General features: G+C 46.0%; 1 protein-coding gene across 1 annotated transcript in view; it reads left to right on the top strand.

Annotated features, from left to right (window-relative positions):
- LOC119436762 (uncharacterized) overlaps positions 1-22500 on the top strand; it is a 115339-nt gene that overhangs the window by 85196 nt on the left and 7643 nt on the right. The window contains exons 2-3 of the mRNA XM_049659976.1: positions 5106-5268; positions 15284-15372. Of these exons, the coding sequence (XP_049515933.1) occupies positions 15324-15372 (49 nt within the window). The 5' untranslated portion in view covers positions 5106-5268; positions 15284-15323. The remainder of the gene's footprint in view (positions 1-5105; positions 5269-15283; positions 15373-22500) is intronic.

Here is a 22500-nt window from a genome sequence, read left to right as displayed (position 1 = left end):
GCAGTGGTGCAAATGAAGAGTACGAAGGGCACGCAACCGTGAGGTGTGAGCAGTATTCAAACAGTGGACAATGGGGTCTAATGCTCGCAACGATGCGCGCAGTGCGCGCTCTGCGGGCTCAACGCTGGCTTAGGCGTCCACTTGCGAGGTGCGCACCTGTAGATTTCGGAGGCCATACTGTGACAGGAAGCAACGGTAGTACTGAAGTAGAACGTGCGCGATAGCGGGCGCTGCTATCATCTATAACATTTCAATTGCAAGTCAGAGCACTTATGGTACAATTTTGTTTTAATTTCTTTAAAAAAAAGAAAGAGGCAATGATGTCGCAAAGATCTGTTGTTGTCATCGTTTTCTTCTATCTCATTCCACCATAATAACGTCTACGCAACCTGAAACCTGCACTCGCATCCATAAAACTCTCTTAGGCTATAATTGCCTGTAATAGAAAATATCAGCCACTTATGATGCCTGACATATAATGATTAGAGAAGGTAGCTGACCAATGGCAAAGAAAAAAAATACTTACGAACGAGAAGTTGCGAGAATTCAGCCGCTATTCTGTTTAGCATCCAGGTCTTTCTTTCACGGTGTTCTATTTTCCTATGGCCGAAATAATATAGTGGCGGGAGTGCTCGCATTTAACATTTACTTCTCGCGAAAAAATAGCCGGCGCATTTGTTCACACACGTGTTTCAGCGGGCTAGCGGCCTATTTTCGTCGTGTGACGGTCGCTCGCGAGACCCGAAGTTCGCCAACAGCAGCACATTGATGAGCGTTATAGTGCTGCACAAGTTCGTATAGACGCCAGCCAAATAAAAACAATTAAACAATCCCATATTCACACACTGAAGCACACTAGTTCTAACTTTTGTGTATTGTTGCGACTTCGTGGCCAACGTCCCTATCAGGGTCGCTCCAACTGCGACTGCGCCGTGGTGTATGCGACATTGGAAGCAGGCGGCACGCTCAATATATGGCGCAAATCGTGGCAGGCGTGTGGCGTAAGCTTTGAATTTACAGCATTCGCCCGCGCATATTTCGCGGGAACGGGAGAAAAGGAGTGGTGAAGAAGGGACGTCGAGACGTGCCTGACATATATTCCCGCGGCTGCGTGTGAAAAAGGAGCTGTGATTGTATTCCATTGTTCATGTCTACGAGCAAGGGGAGGTGGCAGGGGAAGCAATCAAAACAAAAGCTCGCGCGAGGCAAAAAAAAAAAAAAAAAAAAATGGGATAGAACGCGTAGCCCTCATTACGATTTCACCACCGCACGGATGCGATGTAAATATATATAGTGCAGACATAAATGAAAGGTGACCACACAGGAATGCACAATGAGAACGCTCGAGCGCGAAGAGAAACGGGATCGGCTTCATCTCGAGATAAACAGAGGCGTGCACGAATTTCGCTCTCGCGGCTTCGCGAGTTGCGGATGGTGCGCTGTGCGGCCGCCAATCCGATTGATTCTTGGAGCACGTAATAATGTCATTACTCCGCGCGCACCGAGCGGACCCCGGCGCAGGAACGTCCCGAGCTAGGCCATGGGTTCACCCGCTCGCAGAGACGCCTTGCTCTTCGCTTGCGGCCTCGGAACAAGCGCGGGATCGACCTGAAGGAAGTTCGCTTTATGTTTTGTACTACCGCAGTTCCCAGGCCCTCTCCCAAGCCCATCTTTCGTTGTCGTTCTTTCCCACTGTTTGCCGCTAATCGACGCGGAGGAGAGAGAGAGAGACAGAGGGTCACGTGTTCCTCACAACGAACCGCGCCCGTTTATGTCGGTCTCTTTACTGGCGCATTCATTATGAAGTCGGTCCCCGGTTACTAATTTGCGAGATTAAAACTTTGCAGGAAAAAAGAAGAAGGGGGACGCCAAAGAGTACGAAAGACGGCGAAAGAAGAGCGCGCTTGCAGGCGAAGTGCTGCGAATGAATTGCGCATGCGCCCAACTCCCTTTGGCACGCATTGTTGGTGCTCGTCTCTGTCCGCAAAAACACGAACCTATTATAAACAACGCGCGGAAGCGTTGTTGTTAGCAGTTTAGAACTCTGTACTCCACTTTCTACGTAGGGCCATTGACTTGTCTTGCAGGGAGGAATTTCTCATTGTCTTTGAGCGGCAATGTCAGTGAATTGTCGTATACATGCGGCAAGACCCTCGCGCGTTCCTAATATAATTGAAGCCTGCTCGGAAGCGTTGAAGACATTTAGCAATAGTTTCGACAGCACTCCATCACTTGCTTGCTTAACTTTACTTGCGCTCATAGTGCGGGTTTGTAGTACTGTCCTAGACGCAAGCGATTAATGGTATCACATATCTGTGTGCGGTGCATCAGTACGATAAACAGGACCGGTATATGTAAAGATAGCTTTCGCTCAATTCCTTTTTTCGCACCCATATTTCACGGCCGGCCAATCCCTGTGATTACGTAGGCGGAGCACTGCTTGGAGCACTGATGAAGCGCGAGAAGGAATGGATTAGAATCGCTACATTATGCCGGTCAGCCTTCGTCCGCACCATTCGAAGGAGCTGATTATCAAGTGAGTGTTTCGCAGAAAACAGGCCCTTCTGACTGCGTCTCTCAACTGGCAAAAAGAACATCGCTCGCGAGGATTTATGTACGTATGATTACGTTGATGGTTGGTAAAAGAGCTCTCTGCATGACCCAAAAATAAGGCAAAGAAATACGAAGTCTACCCAATAAGAGCTCATTCTATGCTCACAAAAGTCATTTTAGAGAGAGAGAAAGAAAGTATGGGAAAGGTAGAGAGGTCAGTCAGACGAGCGTCCGGCTTGCCACCCTACGCTGGCGATAAGGAAAACGGGGAATACAAAGAGTAAAAAAAAAAAAAGAAAGGGAGTGAGCACTAAGATTTTAGCTTACGCGAAAGAAATATGCATGCCGGCGTTACACCTGGGTAGCGTACTTGCGCGCCGAGCATGGTTTGTTCAAATGAAATAAAACAGCAAAGACATGCCTGCTTCTTTCGGATCTCTCCGACTATGAAGCCGAACCTCACATCTCACAACGACATGCGCCTGTGTTCAGCGGTAACCTCTTGCGCCCATATTGCCTAGAGCCGACACCGTACGGCGCCGATCTGAGAGGTGCATTTGAATGCAAATATTTCTTTGCATGCGAAAGCTGAGTGTCCCTCCTGTTTGCAAGTAAATGCGCCTCTGAATTCCGCACCGATGGAGAAGTCTGTCTGTAAGCATGGAAAAGGAACACGTGTACTCATGGCTGTGGACGCCGCGAGAACGCGAGCACCTAGATTACCAGACACGTGCCAGCAACACTGCATAAAAGTATCATTTCGAACTGCCATGTCGCGGAAATTCGCCTCATTTGTTTTATACAGACGCGCGGACCAATAGGGGAAAGCCGAGAGGAATGGGTCAGTTTTCACATTTTGAAATTTTTCTTAGTCTACTCGATCGTCACAGAGGTACAAGCTGAGCTGCTCTATAATAATGTGTTTAGCTTCAGGTTTGACTGTAATTCGCACTTACGAACAATTCTAGCGAAATGTCTTTATGTGAATGGCAGCCCTGGGCGCTAACTCACATTTTTTTTTTTTACGCTAGAATTGTTAGTAAGACTAGAGTCCGGCCAATCGCGTAGCTGTACATGAATAGCGAGGGCGGCAGCATAATGACAAAGAGAACTTGCCAACTTTCGAACTAAAAGCCTTGCGAACTCGGCCCCTGAGCTTCTTTTTCTCCCCCAAGCGCTGGAAATATCACAGACCGCCAAAATATAAATATGGGCGCGTTACCGTTACAATATCTGGCCATCGTGAGACCTCGGCGTTTGGAACTGACTTCTCCCGAGATAACTCCTGTGCAAAACCATAGATGTCGTTGCTGCTGAGCGCCTGTCGCGTTTTGTGCAGCACCTCATAATGTGGACTTAACGGAACAGAAACCACCGCAATTGACACACCTAGGTATACCACATGCCTCGTACTACTTCATCACTTCTTATAGCCTCGTAGCACTCCGGCTACCGTTCTCTTGGCTTCTTCTTTTATTAGTTGTTCATATTATTTCATGTAATTCTTTCATTGTTTTATAGGTATACGAATAATTAGGAATACGTAGGCACCAATGGATGATACCAGTGACTTCCTTTCATGAGAGAAACTTAGAAGTGTGTATCACATGTCACAGATTATCAGCAAGGTAATAGAAACACGCCATAAAATGACACAAACGCAACAAATGCTCTCAGCACAAAATGCCTAACTATAGAGAGAAACACGACTACTTAGGAATACGACTGATACTCCAAACACAAAGTGTCACAAGCGAAAAAAAAATAACTCATACTACTGCTTGAAAACTAAAAGTAAATGCAGCATGCAATATCGCTGTCACCAGTAAAAAAAATAACATTCACTTATCTCGTAGTAATTGTTGGCAATACGACTACCCTAAGAAAACTCTGTCAGAGCAACAAGTGCACGTGTTGTACTAGCTGCTGGGAACGCGCCAAACAGCTGCTTTATGCTCAATGATCTCCGACAAGCCTTATTAATATGGACACCAGTTCGCTCTTTGCTTCAAAAGTGTTTACCTGACACTCTAAAGGAAGATGTTACACGTTCTCAACTGCGTTGCGATATTCGCAGTGAAGGTTTTCAGCATGGCCAATGTGGTACAGAAACTATTTTGCGTGAGTGGTATGTTCCCAGTGGCGAACGACATATAAGATTTTCTAGATGTCTGCTCTGCTCTATCGGCATATAAAGTTCAATAACGGTATTAATGTAATATATAGATCATGATGTCCGTAGAGCCATTTTCTTCTGCTGTTACCGACAGATGTGTTTCTCAAAATGCAACGTATTTCGAGTCAAGTTATCGGGAGTGCGGTCGTCGTGTTTTCTTGATGTGCTCGTCACGCTGCTGCATTAGGTGCACAATAATTTCCGGGAATGTTACAACGTACCGGTATCTACCGAAACGCTTTTTTGACGCATACGCCATTGTCTGCGTACTGATCTTGTATTGGTATTTCAGTTCCGTGTACTATGACTACCTGATCAGTGGTATCAAAAAACACCACGAAGCCCAATTTGTTTGTGCTGGAATTTTGCCCTACAGTTTCACCCACTTCCGTGAAACGCACCGCGCTCCGACAAGCATGCCTGCAGTGCGTCGGGCTGGCAACGTTCGTGTGGCTGGTCAGCATTTCAGGGCTACGGCGCTGGGCAGGTGGCGCTAGGACAGATCAGAAAATTTCAGCGCTGACTCCTTATACACAAAGGTAACTACATTAGGTACTGCTACGAGCGGAAGCGTTATACATACCTATAATATACATTAACTCCACTGTAAGCTGAACAAGAACATCTCCGCTTAGCGAGTCGTACGCGCCAAAACTGGGACTATTGGATGCTATGTTATCAGTGAAAATTAATTTTCAAAAAGGAACCGCAGTACGGTGACGCAGTTTGGAGGCGGTCCGACGACAGGTACGGTCTCACGCTCAGTGACTTCAAAAGCTTTCAGAAATGCTAATACCTATAGGTCGGCTTTCTAAATTTCGAATACTATTCTCTTGCTTTTGTGAGCAAACGTTCAGTTGCCATGTCGTCCTGTTTGATTCCTCTTGTGTGGTTACCTCGACCGTTGGGCGCTGTTTTCAGAGAGCAATAAAAATGCACATAAAGTTATGCGGCGTTAAAGTTTATGCTGCGCGGACGCTGGCTCCTTGAGGTAAGAATTTCGCCAAATCTTCTTACCGATCATAGCCTCTTTCTTGCTTCTTTTCTTTACGTTTTCAAGTGGCACCGCTATGAAACTTACCAATTTTCTTTGAAGAAATAAACAGGGTGAAAAATGCGCTGAATTCGTTGCTAGTAAAGTCCGAAAAGTTGGAAGCTTAGTTAATTTTTTATTTATTTTTTTGTATCTTTTTTAACTTGTAATTACTGTTGCCCCCCTTACTCAATGCCCTTCAACGGGCCTGTAAGGTATTTTGAATAAATAAATAAATAAATAAATAAATAAATAAATAAATAAATAACCGAAGAAATCCTTAAGCTTGGTGCATTCCATTCTTATCATCCGCCAAGTCTACTGGCTCATCTTTGCGATAACTCAGACTTTGCAAGTTGATGGCGAAGAACGAAGAGAATCAGTGTGGATAACAATTGTTGCATTATACCCGCCCTAATGTCTACAAAGAGACTGTGGCGAGACGTTGATCACAGACGGTCAGCTTTATCGTTCCTGACGCGAGGGGTGTGGTCATGATGGTTTCTAATACGGGCTGAAGCATTCCTTTTCTTTTTACTAAGCCTCCAACGTCAAAAGAAAAAAAAACGAAAAAAAAAACGGCGAAATACCCCCAACTTCAGCATACAGCTATTGTAGGCCTAAAGCCAGGTGTGGCCGGCTCGATGAAATGACCTCAAATGTTCACATCGTCCTTTCTTATTCTGCCAAGTGGGAAGAACATATAATTTTTTCGTCTTCCTCCTCTTCCACCGCATCTCACACACACACACGTATTGCCCAGCTTGCAATAATGCCCTCCATATTGACAATTTTCGCGCTTGGAAACGAAGCTGTGACGCTTCGAAAAGACGCTCGCTTGTCGGTCGCCTTTCAGTGTAAACTAGAGACCCAGCACTCAACACGCCAAAGCAGTGCGAAAAAAGATTGCAGTTTCTTTCCGTCATCTGCCGCCATCTGCATGACATAATCTACGTGCGGCATGCAGACACTCGCAATTCGTGGAGCAGAGTACGTGCCTTGCTCCGTGAGCAGTTCCGGGTGTTCCGCTCGCATATGACACTCGCTTCGCTCCAAGTTATCTCGAAGCCAACCAACTTCACCAAACGAGAAGGGTATTCTGACTTGGCAATCACAGAAGAAACCAGCGCGGGGAGCTATAGTTCTGAGTCTGCTCAGTCATGGCTGGCGTTTGAGCAAAGGAAGTGACAACTACAAAACGGAACGAAATAACCTTGATTACAGCGTCGTACCGAATTGCTGGAGCGCACCTGCCTTTTCTAAATAATTCAGGGCATGCGCTATAGCGCTAACTTTTAGTTTGCGCGCCCGTCTTCCCTGCGTGTATGTACTTTAAACGAGGTTTGAAGAAGGAGAAGAGATTTAGTTTCATGGGGAAGGTGCAGAGTTGGTTGGAATAGAGCGCCACTCTAGGCCGGTGCTCTGAGCTCGGAAGAAAAGGTGCAGTCTTGTTTTCTTCAAAAAAAAAAGAACAAAATAGGGCGACCACAATAGAGAAGAGGCACACGTAATGACGCAACTGAAAACAGTCGCACTTCCTTAGTTTCACGGTAAATGCTGAAGTTTCCCGATAATGCTTAGTTTCCCGATAAAGACTAAAGAAAGAAAGTTTATACGCAATGAGGTCAAGCAGGAGAGAATGAGGGACATGGAGTTTAAGTGGTGTAATGAGTGGTTGGGTGGCCCTGTGCTGGGTTAAAGGGCTGAAAAGAATGAAAGACTTAAGAATGAGAGACGAAATGAAATAAGAGAGCGAGCGAGAAAAAGAGAGAGAGACAGGGGCGGGCACATAAACTTGATGAAGCGCGTGACAGACGCAGGGCCAGTATGCAGCGTTACCTAACTACTAGAGAACCGATTTCACAGTGATATCCGTCCGTACAAGAACGGCTTGGCCAGCCGCACTCGCTAATATTACGCTCGCTTCCTGTTGGTGCGAGCAAACCATTGAGCACCTATTGTACCTGTCCTCACTACGACGTACAACGCCTCTCCCTCAGGACAACTTCAAACCGACTGGACTCAAGACCTTTCTTTGATTCAAAGATACTTCGACCGTGGCTAAACCCGTCACTGGCACAAAAAGCGATTCGTGCACTAGTACACTACTCGAAGTGCACCGGTTTAAGAGACCGCTTATAGTGTCCACGTGCATCATCCCACGTGCGCTCAGTGTTAACTCTATCCCTCTTTTCATCTTCATATGCCCCCTTTTTCTTACCCCCAGTGTAGGGTAGCAAACCAAACGCTCGTCTGGTAGACCTCCCTGCCTTTCCTCTCATTGTTCTCTCTCGCTACGATGATTGGCCTGCGCCTTTTCTTACGAACCATCCTGGCGTGCAAAGTGTATTACGAACACGGGCCCAGAAGCCCTACATGTTCACTGTATATAGAAAACTTTGCAGCAATGTGAAATATAGAGGTGGTGCCAGCTTTTCTACGAGAGGCCTCACACACCAAGTTGTTCCTTCATCACTACAGCCCTCGCCCAACACAAAAGACATCGCTACATATACACCACCGGTGGTTTGCACTGTCACCAGGCCGTTTGGAGGCCCTATAGCGTCAGGAGCACCAGAATATCTCCACGGCGTGGTGAAATAAATAAAAAAAGCATTAGGTGTGACAGAAATGTCCTGATTAGAACGCGCGATGCACTGTGTTTCCTTACCAGGAGTACACTACATTTCAGATCGTTGCAGAACACATGGCACGACGGACGTTTCATTTTATGTCTTCTTAATATGGCAAAGTTCTAACACAACGACGTCCACATGTACAAAGAATCCGACCCACCGTCAACCCACAATGCCAGCGTATTTACATAGACGTGCTTCACTGCATCCATGCTATCATTGGGGCGCTGCATCCTTTACAGGCTTTAAAAAATACAGCATTTATTTTTATTTTTACTCTCTCCCTCTTCACTCTCGGATTCTCTTCGCAAAACAATACGGCCTAGCTTGATATTGCTTTTTCTTCTACAGCAGTGTTTGCGGATATACCAAGGCGGTCTCGATGGGCGGTGGTGGTGATACAGGCGGGTTTAGCCCGGCAGACCTGACCGTCAGTTGCTCCTGACCGTCAGTTGCGTCTATTTTCGCGTCAAATATGTCACCATATGTCAATCAGTTCTGTCTCTCGCATAAATGCGAGAATAATGCGCGATACTTCCTTGCGTACTATCGGTGGTCCTTCCGGAAAGATCACGGATACTACGTTCGGAGGCCACGGATTCGACACGTTCGTGGGGAAGTCTTCTCCCATGCTGTCCAGAAGTGCCCTCCTTTCAGGACAGAAGCGCTTGCAGGACCAGATGAAATGTTCTATGTCACCCACTTCGTTGTGTCGTTCAGTGCAAGATGGAGAAGCAGCACTGTTGACTTTGAACGTCCATGCAGGAGTGTAGGCCGATCCTGTTCTTACTCTGTTTAGGAGGGTAGCCTTCCGTGCGGCTAAGTCCCTTGGCAATGCAGGGCTCACGCGGTGGTTTCCAAACAGAACGAAAGTAAAAACGAATTGTCTGTTTAGGAAGTTTGTGATTCACCCGAGCTCTCGTTGTTGGCTTGCCTGGAAAGCGCTTCATTGGCGAAGGCGTCTGCTCTTTCGTTGCAAGTGACACCAACATGCGAAGATGTCTACTGAAACTTCATCTTGATCCCTTTATTTTCTGGCGATTTTGTTAAGTTCCGACGTTGAACTGCTATATGCACTTTTTTTCAGCCTGCAAAGCTTATTTATTCCATTGCCTAACGGTTCTGAATGTTAGTGATAGATGCTCACGTGCTACATTCCACAACGTGGCTCCTTCAGCTGGATATTTTCTCTTCACAGTAATGTTTGCTTATGAGTAGTAAAACTGCTTACTTCTAAAATTAGTATACTTCTAAAGGAAAATGAACTGCTTTTTCATTTGAGCCTTTAATGGAACTTAAGATGGTGTTGGGCTGCTGAGCACGAGGTCGCGGGATCGAATCCCGGCTACGGCGGCCGCATTTCGATGGGGGCGAAATGCGAATACACCCGTGTACTTAGATTTAGGTGCACGTTAAAGAACCCCAGGTGGTCAAAATTTCCGGAGTCCCCTACTACGGTGTGCCTCATAATCAGATCGTGGTTTTGGCACGTAAAACCCTATAATGTAATGTAATGGAACTTAAGTCTTAGCTTGTTGTTCAGGAAAGATGCGGAGTTACGACACATGGTAGAGCTTCGTAAAATGTATGCGCTTTAATATAGCGCGAAGAAGTCAAGTCACGCGATGCATGGGATGGTCTTGCTTCCCTGCATCGCACAGAAAAAATGAACGATACCTAACCGAACCCCTGACAACTGCTAGTAGAAGCGTTTGCTACCACAAGGTTGGTTGAGTATGCTCTATCGCAATTTTTAGGACACTTTGAGCTAACACACGCCCCAGCGAAAGTGCCGCAACAAATACGTGAAGCTTGCTTTCAACAGCCCTCCTCACTATTCTGTTACAAAAATTACGTGTCTCGTGCTGTTGTTGTAGGCGACACACTTTTCGCACATGCGTCATTTCCGAAGCTAAAAATATGGCATAGATACATTGAGCTGTACACGGGCTATACTACGTGATTGAACAGTGGTTTTCTTTCTTTAAAAATCTGAAACGGGCACTCGTGCATCAGAGGCACCTCTGAATTCATTTCGGCTACCTGGAGTTCATTACCGTCCACAAAAAAAAAAGCACGGTGAACTAGCGTTTTATGCATTTCGTTCCCATCGGAACGCGGCCGCCACTGCCGGCAATCGCACCCGTGACCTCGTGCTCAGTAGTAAAGCACCACTGCCGCTGAGCCACTGTGGCGAATGCACCCTCTCTAGATGGATAAATATAATCCAGCAAATCAGTCGTACTCACGCTATTTCCTCCCACGTTTTTGTTTATATTTTTTTCTGTGTCATTCATGAGCTTTAAGTCCACGTCTAGCAGGTGCGCGTTTACCTTAATTAAGGGGACGCCAAAAACAATTTGTTGCTAAACCGTGTCTACTTGCACTATTTGTGAGGTCACTGAATCACGCTGAATCTCAATAACGGTCCTAAGTTTGTACGCCACTGCAAAGGCGCGTGATAACTTTGATACACATCCATGTCAGCATTCACAACTGGAGGCGTTAGATCCCATGACATGTGTCTGTATTATGGCTCGACATTTCCTTTTTTTTTTTGCACAATTCGTGCTTTACCCAAATCACTGTACAGCAGTGATACTCCGGTATCTGATCCACTTATAACGTTCTACTTACATCTGCAGGCATACTGAGCATGCTTTTTATTGCTTTTTTCTCCCCACCTAAAGCAACTCGACGCTGGCAACTCAGCACTTTCGCGGCACGGACTAAACACGATAGGGGAGCAAGAGAGGAGACCTGCTATATAACTCGATGTAAAACGCGAAGAAAACTTTATTCTCGCACATGTTTCCCCTTGTTTATCCGCTGTCGTGCGTAGTCGCGTCTACGAAAGGATGGATGAAAAACTTTATTAGGGTCATCTAAGGCGCGCGCTATGTAACAACAAGAATAAGCAAGTCGACATTGAGTTTCTCATACGAAGCTTTCCGAGTTCCATGAAAGCTTCTGGCGGAAAGGTCCGCGAGCAAAAGCGCTTGAATGCGATCTCGTCGCAGTCGCTCGTTACGCCGTAACACTCTTTGGCAGGCTAAGCAGGAGAAACGCACGACTACAGCAATCCGCTTTCTGTGCAATGTAAACAACTGTTTGATTGGGACTTCGAAGGTATTAAAGTCGATAAGCGTGTTTGCATTCAGTAAAACTTCGCTTCGCGGGGCCAGGTCTTTTTGCCGCTGCCCGTAAGGATTTGCACATTCAGTAAGGGCGTTCCCCAGTTTTTTTCGACGTAGAGACGAAGCAGCCGGGATGAAGTGAATGTCTTTCTTTCTTTCTTTAGTTACGTTTTTTTTTTCTTTTTTGCGTGTCTCAGCGCGCTATCAATATGCGAACGTGGCGACAGAGCTTCACATCTGCGCCCCCCGGCGCTTGGGGATGTATCACTTCTGCCAACTCTAGAGGTATTGATCCTGATGTAGACTGGCAGCTATATAGGACGAGGCTGGCGGGGCAGCAACCGAGATTTGAAGTGTGCGTCGCGAAGGAGCTTCTTCGCCGCCACCGCCAATCACACTTCGGCAGCATAGCAACCGAATATGTGTGAGCACACGGTCTAAGTTCTCTGAGTAATTTGGTATTACTTGGACCCAGATTACCGCCTTACGCCTCCTTTTCTATTTCTCCTACTCTCTATACCATCTGCTTTTGACGACCTCTCGGAGGACGTCAAACAACGCAAGCATTTAGAAGAAGCTCTCCTATTGGACGCGCACTCTTAGGTTACAACTTTCATGATGGGCTAAAGTTGCGACTGGTTGGTTGTACGCGTTAGTTTCAAACAACGCGCAAACAACACACCAGGACAAAGCGCGACTAGAAACCATTGCTTGCTTGCTTGATTGATTGATTGATTGATTGATTGATTGATTGATTGATTGATTGAATTTAATAGCCAAAATAAATAAAATCGACTTAATGACGCCGTGGAGAAAAACTCAGGAATTATTTTGACTATACTAGCGGTTCTTTAACGAGCACCCAATGATCGGTACACGAGTGTCTTTTGCATTCCGCCCCTATCAGAATGGCACCAACGAGGCCGGGAATCGGACCCGCGACCTTGTGCTCAGCAGCATAACGTCATAGCCACTGAAACACTGTGGCTGGTAACTGTTTATTTGCAATCGGTCACGAGGTTCTACGTGCACAGAACTTCCCGCCAAAACCCTGCATGCGGAGAAAACAGAAAAAAAAACAACGAAAAAAAAAGGGAAAACAAAAAAAAAAGGGGGGGGGGGGAGGGAATATTTACAAAATCTTCCAAATGGCATTGTCAATTCTCTTTCTATAATCAAGCCCGCTTCCGTTTTGTAGGCCAATAATAAATGTCAGCGTCTCCTCAAATATTGAAACTGAGGGCTCGTTAACGCAGGTGTCCGTACCAATCTGCATCGTGTCGATTGCTTCAATGCTTTCCCCTTCTGTACTATTTTGAATGTGCTACGATTCTGTAAATACTTCTGAACGAGAAGAAAAGGAACCAAGGGGCCCGGTTTTTCACAACCACAACCACATAAAGCCAACAGACAATGAGAACAAGGAAAGCATAGGGGGATTTACTCATTTATTTATTTGAAATGTAGAAATTATTATAAATAAATGAAAACGAAAGGGGAGGAAAAAACAACTGGCCGCCGGTGGGGTACGAACCCACGGCCTCGCATTATGCGAGCGACACTCTTACCAATTGAGCTACCGCGGCGCCGTTTTCCAGTCCACTTTCTTGGCTTTTATGCATGTGTACTAGAGCTAATCCTGCGAGTATTAGCCAGCGCCACCACTCACGACCTTCTTCTGCAAGTACTTCTGCAACACGGCCACTTGTTTCATTGCGATACTCTATGCTTCCTGGATAGCTGATATGCCTGCTGTTGTAACTATGTTCACGTAGCCAAGTACTGGCGCATCGTCCGGTTCCCTATACGTAAAATTTTTCGCATGAAAGTGAAATACCTTATACAACTTGTATTTCACTTTCATGCGAAAAAAAAAATACCTTATACAACTTGTCAGTTGCCAGCCTTTGCTTCTCGCTTTCTCTTTCCTGTGTATATGTTTTCAAATCAAATAATAATAATATACAACTTGTTTGTCGCTTGCAACAATTCTTTTTTTACATTGATTCACAGGCAGTCGCGTTCCCGAGCAAAAGAATGCAGGAGTTTTTATGCTACTCATGTTGTATCTAAGCGTGAACCGAGCACTGAACGTTACCAGGCACTGAGCGTAATACCCATCGTACGGAAATTTATGGAGCAGTTGCCAGAATTGCCAATGTGAAGCGCATGTATTTCTTAGATACGAAGGGAACAAATTGTGCATAAGCATCGAAAAGAAGGTGGCGCAGCTTATTTCAAATACACAGATTTTCATTGCGTACAAGGAGAATATAATTGAATTATATTGCTTTGCTAGTTACTTGTCCGTTCGTCGGTCACTCGGTTGATCAGTCGGCCCGTGGGTCCGTGGGTCGATATCTCGCATTTAGGGCTCAGCACAAACGGCTTATATAGATAGCACGGAATTGACTCACAAAATGCGGTCAGTGAGCGCAATTGTGTCCTGCGTAGTAAAACGTTAAATCAACCACGTCAAAATGTATCGTATACATCTAGGAAAAGACCATGATATTCAACTGCTTCGTTGATTTTCTTACATTCGTCACGTTCTTGGGTAGCTGCGTATGCACCCCCATATGCTCCGGCTTATGTAGCACGGGAATTATGACCGACAAAGTTCTATACCAGTGAGAGCACCTCTGTTCTGCATGATAAAACATTAAATCAACCGCAGAAAACATGCACTACATCGGCTTATCGATATCCCTAAAGGACACTGACCATTTTATGAATTAGCGCGCAACCGCACAACATTGAACGGCTTTTATTTTCCTAACTTTCTTATATTTCGACCACCCAGTTCTTGAGCATTTAGGTATGTATCCACAGGGTATGGGCCCATTGTGGACAATCCTACAGAATGGGTATGTACTACTTTGACATAAGCGTTATAGGATCCTTAAATGTATTTCGAGACAGCTGTTAAACCTCGACGGTTTATTTAGCAGGACGCGCGCTGAAGCGAATGACGCTGGCCATGATGATGAATATATACAGATGAAGAAGATGAAGGGGTAATATAATGCTCACATATATGTTATACTTTGTGCCCATGCACCTCCTTTCACCATTCTTCCTTTGACAAGCATCCAAACATCGCCTTCGTCTTCATGACATCACTGCGTCAACGTTTCACAGTGGGCATTCGCATGAACTACTGTTTGCATTTCGGCGTAACTTGTGAACACTGTAAAGCATAATCATAAACATTGCAGGAGAACACGCTTCATGTATAAGATGAAAATAAGCATGCTCATCGCATTCAGTTGTATAGCATTTAATTACCCGCTTCGCTAATGCTTCGCATCCCACAGATTCCGTCATGTGCGTTGGGCCTGCATGATATATTTTTCCGAATTATTTTTCTATGACGCCTCCATCATATTTGTGTTTATATTTGAAGGCTTGTCGTCTGTCTTCGGAAGACAAAAATACCCCGAGTGCTGTTGGTACAGACACGGCCTCCCCGTGTGTCAAACGTAAGCGACGACTCGAACTAAATGAATGCCTCAGTGTCCGAGTTGCGGTTCGGCGAAGCGAACTACGCCAAGACGACGTCAGTCGGGACAATTCGCGAGAACTGTCCCTGTCCAATAAGAAGCCTTAAAAGCGGGCGTGTGTGTGCGAATAGCGGAAGAAACTTGCGAAGTCTTTGCCGATGGTGCAACAAAGTGGCCGCCAATGAAGGGCGCTGGAGCCTCGAAGAAGTCTCATTTATCTTCGGGGGTTTGTCTATCTTTTGCAGGAGCAGCGCGGTGGAGCCTTGGACGACTTGGACGAAAGAAATGTATCCCATCCTTTCCTTCATCGTGCTTTACGCCATCGCAACGAATAGTAAGTAACTTTAAACAGAGGGCGGCGAAGACAACTAAATCACAAAAAATATTTATGACACGTGTAATAGTATAATAATATATAAATATAATTTATATAAGTAATATAAATAATATACATCTTATGAACGGAGTGAACAATCGTTGCAAGAGTTCTTGTAGCCAATCGTGTTAAAGGAAATCGTAAAAGTGCCCTTCTGTCAGACACACACACACACACACACACACACACACACACACACACACACACACACACACACACACACACACACACACACACACACACACACACACACACACACACACACACACACACACACACACACACACACACACACACACACACACACACACACACACACACACACACACACACACACACACGCACGCACACGCGCGCGCGTGCGAGTGAGTGAGTGAGTGAGTGAGTGAGCGAGTGAGCGTGCGTACGTGCGCGCACACACACTGTGAGCAAGAACTTTGTGCAACATGCGTTTGCATGCCGCGTGTAACACTCGTAGCTTAGCAAACAAAATAAGTAAAACGCTAGAGTGCTAAAAAAAGAAACACAGGGCTGTTCCGACATCATAATGTTAACAGCAAAGAGAAGGAGAGAGAGAAAACAGCTTGATTCAGTCATCGCTAACGGAGGAGTACTTCCAGCCGAAAGTTTTGAGCTGTTTGCTCGCCGCGTAAACCTTCTGCTTTTGCTGCGGAAGCAGTGATTCCGTTTTCTGATTTTTATTTAGTGTTATTTTTTTTCTTGTTCTTTCTTTTTCGCGCAGCCAAAAGCGTTCCTTAAAAGCCGGTTTTCCTGTCCATCCCGGGAACTCTTCAATGGGACCAACTTTACGAGGGAGCAAAACGATCAACCTTAAAAGAAGTTTCCCCATAGATAGAATCGAATAAATCTCTCCTCTTCAGTTCGGTCTACTTATTATTACTTTTTTCATCTCTTCCCGCCCTTTCGTGCGCAGGCGCAGTTTAAGTTGCACCTGCTCTGACGCGGCAGAGCCCGCCTTTCTCTGGGTCAGTTAATTTTTGTTTCTTTGTTTCTTCTTTTTGCCAAGAAAGCTCCTGCGTGGGGGCTTTTGTGTGACTCAAAATATTCATGAGTTTTGCGATCGAATTCTTGTGCATACACTGACACGCGCCGCTATACAGAAGTACGAGCGGACGCGCGTTTCGCTTATTTTAGCTAATTTGGTTGAGTGCTGCCTCGACAGGCCTGCCCGAGTCGCATTCGACGAAACGGTGTGACAGACCAGTTCCTTGTTCCTTCAGAGGAAGCTTTGCGTCGGCAGTTCCTTAATTTAAATACACGGAAACGAAGAAACGTTTCCGTGTCCGCAGAACCCCTTTTGATCATGTTTGTGGTTTCAAGGAAAGGTTATAACCTACCGGCTGTTGGAAATAGAAGCCGAATTCACAGAGCTTGTTGTTCGGAAGTGCTCTTTGCCATAGGGTGGCCTCTTTGGCTAATAATATGCTTGACGTCACGAGTGGTTCGCGATTGTTCTTACATACACAACTAGTGTAAGAACGTTTTCGTGAATACGGGGGGCCTGGGGCCGATTTCACAAAGGTTTCCCATCATAAGTGCGATTTGCCATTAGCCGGCTGCCTCCGCTAATAACATGCCCAGCATCAGGGTGTGCAGAAATTGTATTTTGCCAACAGTTCTAGCGTAAGAGGGTTTTTGTGAATTCGGAGGAGGAGGAGGAATAAACTTTATTTGTGTAGCAGATTTGTGAGACCTAGGCGTCTCTACCTAGATGACGGCCTCGAGCCCTTGGGCTCTGGCGGCATCTTCGGCCTGCTGGATTGCCTTAAATTGGTCTTCCGGTGCAGAGCTGAGCAGCGCGGTCTCCCACTGCTCTCTGGTCTTGTGCGTTCTATTCTGTATGGGTGTCCCAGGACAAGCCCAAACCATATGTTGCAAGTCCGCCCTTTCTTGACAGAATCTGCATCTATCGGTGTAAAGGTCTGGATAGTAGCGGTGGTAGGCCACCGGGTTCGGATATGTTTCTGTTTGCAACAAGCGCCATGCTGTCGCTTGCCGTCTACTTAGCGAGGAGTGTGCCGGGGGGAAACGGGCCCTGCCCAATTTATAGTGTTTGGTTATCTCTGTAAAGCTGGTCATCCGGTCTCTCTCCGTTCCCAGTATTTGCGTGTTACCTGCTCGGTCCGTCAGTTCTCGAGCCAGGTTGTGCGCAATTTCGTTCCCGGGAAGGGAGGAGTGTGCGGGTGCCCATATAATGTAAACTTTTCGATCTTCTCGATAATTGGCTAAAATTCGTAGCGCTTCCGGCGAGATTCTTCCTTTGGCATAGTTTTTGACGGCGGTCTTGGAGTCGCTGACTATGATGTTGGCCTCCGTGGAGGCTATTGCCAGTGCTAAGGCAGCCTCCTCCGCCACCTCAGCCTTTCCTGTTTTTACACTGCCACTAACTTTGGAGTCACCCTCTAGACTGGTAGCAACTATCGACATACTCTGTCTATTTGTGTATTCCGCCGCGTCCACATAGACCACGTCCCTAGCACTACTGAATTTTTTGTGGAGAGCTCTCGCTCTTGCGATTCTTCTATCTTCGTGAAACTCCGGGTGCATGTTTCTGGGGATTGGGAGTATTGAGAGATTTTCCCTTATTTTCCTTGGGATGTCTCCCCGCAGTCCGTGCTGTGCTTCGTAGGATATTCCGATGTCGTTTAATATGTGTCTGCCCGTCAAACTCTGCGTAAGTCTTTCATACTGCGCCACTTTCTGGGCCTCAATAAGTTCATCTAATGTGTTGTGCACGCCGAGTGCTAGCAACTTCTCGTTTGACGTATTTGCTGGAAGTCCCAAGGCTTGCTTATACGCCCTTCTAATGATACATTCTATCTTGGCTTTCTCCGCAGCGTAGAGCTTAAGGTAAGGGACCACATATACAATACGACTGATTACGAATGCTTCTATTAATCGAATAAGATTGTGCTCTTTCATGCCATAGTTCCTGTTGGATATCCGCTTTATTAGTCTAATTGTTTGGTGAACACTATTATCCAGTAGTCTAATGGTTTCCCCATTATGACCGTTTTTGGATATGCGGAGTCCCAGTATTCTTAGGCTCTCCACTATCGGTATCCTGGTGCCTTCTACTGTGACCACAATGTCCGGCGTTTCCTTAATGCTTTTTCGACCTCTGCATGTGGGTCTATAGAGCAGTAGTTCTGATTTTTGAGAGGAACATCGCAGTCCCTTGTCTCTGATGTAGTTTTCGACCGTGTTTACTGCTGTTTGGAGGATCTCTTCCACGTGTCCATCACTTCCAGCCGCCACCCAGAGGGTAATGTCGTCCGCGTATAGGCTGTGTCCGAGTCCTTCTATTTTTTCGAGTCGGGTCATGATCTTTTATTTAGGCCATCAATTGCCGTTTAAAAAATTCGTAATATCGAAGAATTTCAACAATACAAATCTTAAACATCGATTTCGCAGGTCTGTAACTCATGTAAGAAAATTCCCTAGTATCACAATTTTGTAAACTGAATCTATTGGGACATCTAAAGCAGTCAAAATTGGTATATCATCTGAGACCCCTTGTACGTTATATTGCCCATTGCATTCAATACCACTAATTTGTGAATATTGCTTTTGTAAAGCTCCGCAATAAAGTGTAACGGTTTCACGCACGCGCTAAGATCACATTTGCCCGCTTTAGACGATGTAACTCGGATAGTTTCCAGAATTGTAATATCTGTTTCTGGTGTAAGATTACGGGAGTTGTAAACTTCGCGCTTCAGTAAATTAGAAATTTACAAATTTACACTAATCTTTCTAAAACCTTTGAAGCCCTAAATTAGGATTCTGCTTTCAGCAGTCGGTGAAGTTCAACTCAATCTCTTAAAAGAGTTCAACGAATCTCGTTAAATTTGGTTCAGTGGTTGCATAATCAGGGAACTTCTGAGTTTCCAGTGTATCTGAACGTGAAACTCGGAGTTCCCCTTGGGCTAAAGCTTCCTCCTCAAGCGGCATTGACCTGCCCAAGACAGCGTCTAAGATATGGGACACAGGTGCTGTTACCGTCCCAATTCCTTTTGGTGTGGGCGTCCGCCGTATCGCCCGCTCGGTATTACCGCCCCCTTAATCAGGAAAGTGCGAAACGGCCTGAATGGACAGGCGCCGGGTTTCACACGATAATACCTAATAATAGAAAGGCGTCGGCGCATTGCAAGTGCCGACGCGGGAAGAATTCTCGTCTACTATATAGGTATGTTGTACAGCTCTATCCCGAGCTCGACTTTGTGCGTGACGCATTACATTTCGAGGCGTCAGAGCGCTGTCATGTTCACTTTTTTAAAAAAAACGAAGGGTGCTTAACGTTTCAATGAATGATTCTGTTAAATTTCACTGCAGAGAGGGCCGTTCTTCCGAGAAATGGCGCCCCCAAAGCCACCGTATCAATGAAAGGAAATCAAGCGGCGCTGCCTCGCTTGCAATCACACTGGAGGTGGCGGCGAAATGTCATCCTGATTCCGCCGCATGGGCCGTGTGTTATTAAAGGGCACAGTCGCAATGATACCACGCTATATTGTACAAAATCCGGGGAGGATCGGCTCTCACCCCATGCGTGAGCTTTATGAACCGGGTGCGCTAATTCTCTTCGGACTGCAGAGACGCGGGCGACGTGGAGCACTACATTTGGCACTGCCGATTATTCAGTGCAGAGTGGAGGGGATTTTTTGTGCGACCTGGAGAGAAGAGGATTTCCACACGCGTGTGTGCAAGATGTAGTGTTCGCGGAAGGGCCGCGGGCGCAGTGGCGAAAGGAGGTGCCACGTCTTCTTCTCGCGTTTCTTACGCAAATGTGAACTAATGGAACAATGGTAGCGCGATTTGTACTCTGAACAGCCACGACTAACACCGCTTGTCGCGACAACACCATCACAAATTGCAATCGCGCTGCACAGTTGACGGCTTTTTCAGTGACCTATTAGCAAGTCAAAGCGGTCAAAGGCCCCTCTTGTTCCAGCGAATAATGCTCGTACAACGTACGAGCATTATTCACGAACGCCGTATTCACCAAACCTTTCATACAGCTTGCTAGTTGCCCCACAGCACGTAGTTTGGGCACGCCGTATATAGACCGGCGCACAGCACATGACGTGACCGAAGAGGTACCGCACACTTCGGAGAGTGCTGAGTTAAAGCGGAACGGGCTTTCGTGGCAGAAACAGAAGAAAACAAATAACTGAGGTTATATTTGCCCACACCGAAGACCCGCTCGGACTCGAACTACAGCCTCACAGGTCCGCGACCGTGCGCTGCTCCACTGCGCTACGGCGCCAAGCGACGAGTCTCCCTTTGGCGGTGTTTGTCGCTGGCACTGCTTGAGGGGGTTGGTAAACACGCCGCTGGGACTCTATTCATTCGGCCGAGGCAAACATGCAGACGTGTTTTCCATGGTCGTGTTAGGCGTACATCGAGCCTCTCGTCCGCGTGGAGCACGTCACGCCGAAAAATTCCTCCCTCGAAGGCAGTGGTGTGGAAGCGGAAGGGAAAGTGGGGGGAACGTGGGGGGAAAGAGGGCGGATGGCGCCCCAGTCTGCGGAATGACCATGACAACATAGAAACACTCAGGCGTAAGAGTGCGGTGGTGGCCGAGCAACTATTGCCAGTAAGCTTGCTTACTGGGCGAGCTAGCACGTCGCACGTGAAAAAAAAAAAAAAATAGCCAGAAGAATCAATAGCGGGAAGTAAATTCGTTAGCCACAACCATATGAAGCCAACAGCCGATGAACCCAAAAATAATCGTAAGAGAAATTAACTGAGGGGGGGGGGGGGGGGGGGCGAATTCACAAAAGCTTTTTTTTTTTTTTCGAAAGTGCTCTTCGCCGACCGCCTTCGCTATAATATGTCCGGCTGATTTTTAATTGAAATGTAGAAATATATACTTTCATTTTTTTCTTTTTCATTTCCATTTTTTTTAAATATTTATACAGTTCAATATAAAAAACACACACACACGCACAAATTATTGTTTTGCTATTTCTGATGGAACGGGGCACGTCGAAGCATGATAGTGCCTTCGGTAGTAAAGTGGTTGTGTGTGGCAATACTCTGCGCACTAAGTGAAGTGGACCCACAGCGTTCAAGTATTAAGGTTCTCTTTACCCGCAGGTTCTCTTTAGCTGTCGTATGAAGCAATGTCCGACAGACATTCGCAGACCTTTGGTTCGTCATCTGACCCGCCGAAGTGTTTTAGTGGCTATGGCGTTGCGATGCTAAGCGGATGTCGTGGGTCCGATCCCGGCCATGGCGGCCGCAATTAGATGGAGGCGGAATGCAAGAACGCTCGTGTACGTAGATTTAGGTGCAAGAACTCCACGTGGTTAATCCGGAGTCCTCCACTGCAGTGTGCCTCAATATCAGATCGCGGTTTTGTTACGCATGACCCCAGGATTTTTTTTTTTTTTGTCAGATTGGCTTGACTTTTTTATTTATTCATATTTTTTTGCTTTTGTTTACACCGTTTATGAAAAGTAAGATTTTCGTGTCATCTAAAGCATCTCATCAGAAGTAGCAAGCCATGTATTTAGCAGGGCTGACATCTTTAGTTTCCACTAAACTGTCTCTCTCTTTATTGCCACTACCAGAAATAAACAGCGAAAACAAGTCACGTGCACAAAAGTGTATGCGGTGACTGAAGGGGACAAAGGAAAGCCAAGGACGTAAGCCAGACATGCGCGAGGCTCGGACACACTGCGATGAATGAACGTGAAGTCAAAGATCAGCTTACGGAGCCAGGTTGATGTAGTTTCGTATTAATTTACCATCGTTCACAGCACGCGTGGAAGGGAGCATTGCCCTGCAATTTCAGGCGCATAATGACGCCGTTTAATAGGTCAAGAAGCTGAAACGTGGAGGTGATGAAAATATGTGATGAGTCTGCGTTGTGGGGAGAATCTGGGAAGCTTTACAAGAAAACCGCCAAGTATCTCAGCTATAACAGTTTTTGCAAACTGCACATGGAAAAAAAAATCTTTATTATGCACAGTGAGAAAGGTCATAATAGAGCAATGTTTCGCAAACTGCCGGTTATGGCCTATCCCATATATATATATATATATATATATATATATATATATA

The sequence above is a fragment of the Dermacentor silvarum genome, chromosome 1 (genome assembly GCF_013339745.2).
Source record: "Dermacentor silvarum isolate Dsil-2018 chromosome 1, BIME_Dsil_1.4, whole genome shotgun sequence".
Taxonomy (NCBI): Eukaryota; Metazoa; Arthropoda; class Arachnida; order Ixodida; family Ixodidae; genus Dermacentor; species Dermacentor silvarum.
This window is presented reverse-complemented; position numbering and strand designations above follow the sequence as displayed.